The sequence below is a fragment of the Prosopis cineraria genome, unplaced genomic scaffold (genome assembly GCF_029017545.1).
Source record: "Prosopis cineraria cultivar Desert tree isolate PC_DT_omini unplaced genomic scaffold, ASM2901754v1 PC1540, whole genome shotgun sequence".
Classification (NCBI taxonomy): domain Eukaryota; kingdom Viridiplantae; phylum Streptophyta; class Magnoliopsida; order Fabales; family Fabaceae; genus Prosopis; species Prosopis cineraria.
In genome coordinates this window covers 2,697-11,062 of record NW_026556865.1, presented here as the reverse complement: position 1 = coordinate 11,062, position 8,366 = coordinate 2,697, and the positions used below count along the sequence as shown (strand labels likewise).

The 8,366-nt window shown below is 39.0% G+C and overlaps 1 protein-coding gene and 1 pseudogene across 1 annotated transcript; one reads left to right on the top strand and one right to left on the bottom strand.

Moving 5' to 3' along the window:
• Nucleotides 1–2,022: 2,022 nt before the first annotated feature.
• LOC129300338 (NDR1/HIN1-like protein 26) lies at nucleotides 2,023–3,012 on the top strand. The gene has a single exon (XM_054938903.1). It carries the CDS (start codon nucleotides 2,212–2,214, stop codon nucleotides 2,851–2,853), a length of 642 nt encoding a protein of 213 aa, XP_054794878.1. The 5' UTR covers nucleotides 2,023–2,211; the 3' UTR covers nucleotides 2,854–3,012.
• Nucleotides 3,013–7,387: 4,375 nt separating this feature from the next.
• LOC129300339 (uncharacterized) lies at nucleotides 7,388–7,974 on the bottom strand (annotated as a pseudogene).
• Between the last annotated feature and the right edge of the window lie 392 nt (nucleotides 7,975–8,366).

Below are 8,366 nucleotides of genomic sequence, written 5' to 3'. Positions count from 1 at the left end.
CCATGCATTGATTCAACCACTAAGAAATAGTTCTCTCACTGTTTATTCATTTGCATGATGTAAATTACATGATCAGATACACAATTGAATTGCTAATTGACTAATTATCTCATACGTCAAAAACTGAGGTGGGGCCCTCAAATAATAGTAAAAAAAAAAGAAAAACAATCACTCAAGTAAGTCCCTCAAAAATTAATCAGAAGTTCACAAGTCTCGATATTTATGAATGAAAACTTCACTGAGATTTTTTTTTTTTTTTCCTTTTGGCTAACACGCTAAGAGGTTAACAATTACAGTAGACACATGGAAGAAGGAGATCTAACTATAAGCCACTTGCGCATTGACAAAGGCTATATGGCAAAAGTTGCTCTATCTATTTCACGGCTCTTCAAGCCATTGTCACTTTTCCTTCTAATCTCCTGTTATAACTTGAAAGGAAGGAGGCCACAAACTTGGGAAAATGGAAGGCAAAACTAACCAATCAAAATCCAATCATGTATACAAGTTCAAGGCGTGCCTGATACACTCACGTCCAATATACATAGCTGCACACATTTATAATTAGATCCCCCCAAAAATATAATGTTCACATGTTTAATATTTTATTTTTTAAAAAAATTACAGTCATCTTTTAAATATTTAAATCCTATTGAAAATGTGGAGAAATGTTAAGGGGGCAAAACAAAATTGCATAAGCTCCAGTAAAAGATACGAAAAATATATTAAAATAACTACTAAAAATAAAAATTAATTATGTACATTTAAAAAACAACTTATTTTTTACATTGTTGAAATACTCAATTATATAACTATATAAAAAAATACATTTTCTTTCAAATTTAATTTGAAAAAAGAGCATTATGTGGGACCCACGTGTACCCCTTCTGCGATGACAGCTGGTAATCATCACCAGCGACACGCATATCATGCGGCTAATTGACTGCATCCTTGCCCAGTACAATCATTGTCCCTTCATTTCTCTAAAACTCTGGTGTGTCTGAATAAAGTAATTCTGACGAACAGAGCTCCCTCCATAGTTTAACAAATCGGAGGAGCAAAATTTGTTCATCTTCCAGTGCTACTAATAACAGCTCTACTGAGTCTCTATGCGAATTATTATCGTATATATAGAGCTGAAAAGTGAAACACTTCCATTGCGAAAGCTCTTAACCAAGCATCAAGCCGATCATGTCCCTTGTGAGAAGTGCACGGTTTTGATTCAATTTTCAAGTAAAATGCTGGCAGAAGTTTTTGTCTGCAATGGACTTTTGGGTTTCAGCAAAGGCATGCGCACTAAATCTCACCAAGGAGGGCATGCTGGATTGCGGACAGTTGTAGCCACAAATTTGGATTGTAGCATTTCACGGTGGTCTCATTCATTTCATTATGAAAAAAGTAAGAAAGTGACAAAAAGCGTTTTGCGGTACAAAAGCACTTACCCTGTATATTTACCCGTTAAGTTACTTTTTAGCACCCTGCACAGACTTCAGGTGTGAAATTTGGCTGTTGTTGGTCTCTGTACTTCGTACGTCAATGTAGCTATATATGGGCAAAAGGCTTAGCTTGTTCCACCGAAATCTTGCTCCGTCATTGCTTGCAACAAGCAACAAGCAGTTGCTTTAGAAAATGGTGTACAATGATGCAATGATCAACAATTTCCGATGGATCAGATCACGCAAAAACCAGTTTTAACAGTATCAAATAGGTTTTTCTATGGTCCACATTCCACACTCCACAACGCTAAATTTCCCACGACTTGTTCCTGCAAGAACCTGTTAAACCACTTCTGCTGCTATATTTCAGCAAAGTCTACAGTTCTTTTTTGCTTTGAGGATGAATTTCCAAGTCTTTGTTATCAAATGATTCAATAAAAATATTACCCCAAAAAAATCTAGTACACCTATATACGTGTAATGTGACTTGGAAGAGAGTTTGCCTTATATTCATAAGAATACATAAATGTACGATTCATACACGCGCGTTTTGCCGGTTTGGTAAATAGCAAGCTAATGCCCGAAAAAGCATGGCATAGGACAGACTAATTGACGTTTATGCTATATTTATAACCCATCCAACCCCTCTAGTCATTTCTATACATCAGTGGATCATTTAGAATTTTGTTCTGTGCTGCTGTTTCTCTTCTCTTCCTCCTTCCTCTCATCTTCTTCACAGTAATACCTCCCTTCAAACCGTCCTCTTTGCTTCTAGTCAATGTCTGAAATCACAATAAAATCTCCAAAACACTGTGCCCAGTACAAGCAATGCTTCAAGATTGAAAGAAACTACAAGAAGTTCTCCTTGGCTCTCTCTATATTCATCACCGCAATTCTTCTACTGTCGCTTGCGATATGGGTCATCCTCCGCCCTGCCAAGCCTCAATTCTCTATCCAACAAGTTGATATCTATCAGCTCAGTCTCTCAGGATCCCGCATAAACTCTTCCATTCAGGTCACACTGCTCTCAAAGAACCCAAACCAGAAAGTCGCCATTTACTACGACGACTTCCAAGTATACGCCACCTACAAGGGCCAGCAGATAACTTCATATACCTCTCTGCCACCGCTCTACCAGGACCACGAAGAGAGCAATCTCTTAACAGCCCCTCTGGTAGGAAATGAAGTCCCTGTGGCTCCCTCTCTTGGCTATGAAATGGGTCGTGATCAAACTGTTGGAAGACTGGTTCTGAATCTAAGAGTGAGTGGAAGGCTCCGGTGGAAAGTGGCGACGTGGGTCACTGGGCATTATGGGTTCGATGTTAAATGTATTTCAGTTATGGCGTTCGAACCCTCCATGCCTTCTGCTCCTCTCACTTCAAACCAGGGTGCTCAATGTTCTACCACTGTTTTAAACTGAGTTCCTTTAGTGTAATCAATCTGCTACTATCATTTGTGAGAGATCCTTCTCAAGTTCTATGATTTCTGCCTCAGATTGGTGTTATTTACTTTTGCAGCCAAGAGATTTGCGAATAAATTATGTATATGCGTGTGAATGATAGGAGTGGAAGTTATTTAACGAGTGGGGTAAAAGAGCATGCTTGTTAAATCATTATCTGTGGTTCCCCCCCCCCCCCTCTTGTTATTTCCTCCAGAGACATTCTTAAGAATGTTATGGAAGAGAAATAGGACAAGTTAATCATCAAAAACATATGAACGTAACATATTAGAGGTAAGTCTTAATTCTAATCAAGGAGATGCATAATCTGTCCGCTCATCATGTACAGTGACTAATCGCGGACATTCATGAGTATTAGGATGTTTGGAAGACAAGGATTTAACTGAAGAATATGCTGTCGGGATTAGGAGACAAGCATGCAAGAGCGAAAATCGTGGCTCTCTGACCAAGATTCTGCACGTTTCATGTCAATTTCTTTACCTTCAAAAGTATCGCAGACAATACCCAGGGATGCTCAAGCAAATAAGCACAATTCAACACTTCATTTTAGAGCGATCCATTTGTTTTCAAATGCAACACACCATGCCACTTGAACTAATATAACAACATGCTATTCTATAATAGTTTCTCAAGGGCTTTCGATTGACTAATCCAGGTTTAATTGATTGTAGAAGCGGTACCACCTGCAAAAGTAAACGCACTTAAAGTTTGTTACCTAATTTCAGATCAGATTGTTTCTCTTTTTCTCCTGTTAAAATCATATAAAATTATGATGTGGACAAAAATAACTCCACCACCATTGCTTTTTTTTAAGAGAAACCCTGCACCGCAAAATTTTAAAGTTGCATAGCTTTTGGAGATAGAAAAAGCTACAAAAACACTCCACTCTATATATTGGTCCCCACTGCTACGGGGAGTTGGGGACTGAGACGTACATGAAAATGGAATCTCGGTTGATTAGAACGACTAATAATGGTCTGACGGATTCAAGTGATCTTATCTGATTTTTGCTATCGCCAAACATAATTTTATGTGGTCCATTGGAAGCGGTGGCCCTGGATGCAGAGGAAGGGCATATCTAACACACGTCTTACTTACAATTTTTGTTAAAATATTAAAATCACCAACCTTCCTTTAGAAATCCTTTTAATCTGTCCATCTTCTGACAAGTAAAAGTATCCTACTGATAGTTGTTAATCCAAGCTTTTTCTTTATTTTAATAACACAAACGAACGTGAAAACTTAAAAAGCTGTTTCTTTTCTGCTAAAAAGAAGAAAAAATGCAGTTACACCAAAAACAACAAATTTGCCTTTGGCGAGACATGGCTAAAAGTCCAGCAAATTTGATTCATTCTGACAGACCTATCAAATGGAAACCATGTTGAGCACTTGGCTGGAAACAATCAACATTAGCTTTTAACAAGGCGATTGACTTTAGGAAAGGCGTAAACAGAAATTGTCATTAATTTAGCACGTAGCGACCTTCTATCTTCTCCAACTCCAGCACTAAGGATGTATGAATTGAATGAAGAATATTGCACGGAGACATGTCCGATTCGTGGTAGATGAGCAAAATCTGTGCCCAGAATGAAATCTCTATACTGTGTTTGCTCTCACTAGTTAGATCACTCAGCACACAAAATAGTGTACTAATTCCAATATCAAATGCGCTTCTCCCTACTGAGCCATGACTACGTGGACTCATGCAGAATATATCCAACGAAAAAACCTGGACAGAGGAGAGATGAGATGACCTCCCTCATCCGCAACATCCTTCTTCATTGTTCCCTCAAATGATAGAGCTTTGAAAATGAAGCCCATACTGGATGTTAGCGGACCAATTATCACAAAATTCACATGCACAACAGGCTTAACTACTCAATTCGAGTTCCAATGTCAAGCCTTTAGTTTTAAAAGTTTACTATTGAGCGTCTATCGTTTCAATTTCCCTTTAATCAAGTCCTTGTTACATCCTGGTTTGTCATTGTCAACACTTCATAACAAGCAAAACAAGACCAACCCAAAAAATAATAATAATAATTGGCGTGGCAATTAGCGAAGGGTTGACATGAGAGGCATTAAATATTTGGCATATTAAAGCGAACACACATGTATGTGTACGCAGTGGATGCATGTGCATGTGGAAGACAAATGCTTCATTTTGGCTCTCAATGTGAGTAGTCTCCTCTATTTTGTCAACCACACAAGCAGTTGACAAAATTTACGTTGTCAAGGAGATCTATCCACCACAACATAGTGTCACAACTTTGAAACTCACTTGTTTTTGAACCTTGTCCATTTTAACCTGATCAACTTCTTAATCTTTGTTAAGTCAACTAAATTTTCAGAATGTATGCAAAAAAAAAACTAAACAGCTTAGCAAACCAAAAAAAAAAAAAAAGAACTTGATAGCTTTAGTAATTTGTTTGTTTTGCTTCTTGTTTGCTTGTTTACAAATGAAGAGTGAGAGGGCATTTATAAACTTCCCCTTATTCTAGAGTTTTCCTACCTCCTTAATGGATAGTGAAAATTAATCCAATCCTATGGTATATATTTATTTTATAGAAATATCTACAAAAAATATCTAGATATTACAAAGATATTTTTAAACTAATATTCAAAATATGTGTAAAATATTTTAGAATATTTTAAAATATCCTAAAAATTTCAAAGTTCCTACATAAGTTTCTAGAAACTTTTAAATTTTTTCAAATATTTTTAGATTATTCTAAATGTTTCTAGAACATTGTAGAACATAAAAGGTCATCTCAAATGTCTCCAAAAAACCTCGAAGGTTTTCCTTTTTCTGGACACAGGTTGTGACAGTAGACTCCCATTTTAACCCCATCCATACTCTCACCTTGAAGAACGTGACAGGTGGTGAAAGCCTAATCTGCAGCAATGTGTAGCTGCGGCTACAGCTTTGAGAGGGGAATCAATCAGCTATCTAGGTCAAACCCCATTAGATTCTTCTCTATCAGGATAATAAATTCATACTATGACCCTATCTCGCCACCTCACTGTTTGTTTGCAACCAAGCATGCAGCTTTCACAGAATTTAAAACTTCTCTAGCAATAGATGGGTGTGAAAAACCCACATTGTAAATGCATTAGTAATCCCTGTCCCTGTGATGGTACCCTTTATCCGCTTCGACTATCTGCAGAATCGCCGCTCCCATAAGGGAATAAGATTCCAATCAGTAAACTTGAGTTGCAGGCTATATTAGTTATATATCTTGGACAGCTCTGAACTACCACACCACTGTACCATGAACTCTGCCTTCCCTGTTCCCATATGACACAAAAGTGTTGCAGGATTCGTATAATCAGTTTTCTTGTATAAATCCACTCTTCATACGAAGTACTCAAACATAATAATCACTAATCCCATACTTTAACTTCCCTTTAATCAAAGTTCCACTTGATCACAGAGCATGACAAGATAATATTATAATAAAACACATCAGAGTGTTCTCTACCCAGCCCACATGAAGACAGAAGCACAAGAAAATAGCCTCAAGCAGTATCGGGCTAACAGCATCCAATTAAGCCAAGTTCTGAGATACAAGAAATTACTTGGCTTTCTCCACTGCCATCCAAAACTACCATTAACAAATTAGATCTCTGACTCTACTTAATGCGCACTACCAACACATTCAACAAAGTAAAGCCCATACAGAGCTTTCAAACTAAAAATCAAAACTTAGCCTATGACTAAGTCAACCATATCACGCATCTAGAAATAAAGTCCCTGACGAGATCGTTGTCCGGGGGCCAAAAAAAAGTCCCTGGTGAATTCAGTGATAGAATCTAAAGTATGTCTTCAAGATTTTGGAAATGGATCTAACAAGTAATCACCCATTGATATACCAAAAGACTCCTAACAGAGTATATATGATCAATAGCCCTTCAGAACATTTTAAAACATCATAGATCATCGATACACTCACTGTACTGATCTAAAATGCCAATTAAGTGAAACAAGTTTTGAGCCATAATTTACTTATGTCACCACGTATGTTTTTTGCAGACAAGTGATGGAACGCATTCAAGAAAAGAAACATTCAATGTAAGCTGCCTTGATTTTATTCAATATTCATATTTCAGAAGTTATCCACCATATGACCTCAACATCACAAGCATCAAGCATGACATGGCATGATAGTAATATACTGATATGGAAAGACATTATCCAGTTTACAACCAGCTAATGCCGCATAATTACACAGGGAAGAGCAAAAATCCTATGCATGTTGAGTACTGAGTTGGCCGCATTGATATCATCTTGCAATTGTAGTTTAACTCCATCTAAAACAATAATTGAGAATGATAATTATGGTTGAACTTATATACCAAAACCTCACATCACTTTACAAGATGAAAATTATTCCTTCCATACCGTATAAAAACTCAAGATGAAAATGTTAATTTCAGCTCATAACTTCATATGAAGATTCCTTCGAATCAGCTCTAACCCATGTCCAGTAATGTTTCTTCACAGAGACCGCCTTGTCCGCAACATTATTTTCGTCAAGATTTCCATACTCGTCAACCTCAAACGTGCAAAATCACCCTCCGGCAAACCGTCGACCGTCGCATTCAGGTATGCAAAACGTAGCAACCAGGCAACCCGGATACGAATCCGATTCCGTTCCTCCACCTTCATCTCATACGAATTTGGATCAATCCTCACAATTTCACAGACGTCCAAATCGGCATCAGACCCACAAACCATAGAGCCAAGCTCTCTTGATCGCCCTCATGGCAGCCGATTCCGGGTCCTCACTGGGCTTCATCTTCTCCGACAAGGGTCGGCCTCGTTTTCTGACGTTACCGTCCGATAACTCCTGGTGAGACTCAACCAAAATTTCCCCCTTTGCCGAGGACTCGAACGGTGACAACCTGAACCGTACGAACCGGAGGAGTGGAATCAGCGAGAGAGGTTTCCACCTTCTGAGATTCGAGCCAGAGGTTGTTGAACGTTCTTGGTGCGGGCTTCACACCCCGGAGGCGAAGGGTCAGAAGGCAAAGGGTCTTGAGCCAGTCGGAGAGAGACTGCGGAGAGGCGAAGTTTGGCGACGAGAGAGAAGATTAATCTTAGGTTCGACGCGGAGTGGGACATGACGGGGATTTTAAGAAAGCGACGAGGGTTCAGGGGAACGAGAGAAAAGGACATCTGGGGGTGAGGGTGGCCTTAGCGGAGGACGTGAAGAGAAAGCAAACAGAGAGGGCTGTGAGGAAGAGATCCGGTAAGGTGGGAAGTTTGTGAGGATGGGGGAGAAGGTTGTCGTGGATGTTGGCTTAGTGGCGGGCGGCGACATGTCAGCAACGGTGGTTTCCAGAGTGAAAGTTGCGATTTTGTGGCAGCAAAAGTGGATTGTCAATGGTGAGGTCCATAGCGGGTGAGAGGCAAGGAAGAGGAAGGAAGAAGGCGGAGAGAGGGCTATCGATTTGTGGGTGGGAAAAAAGAACGA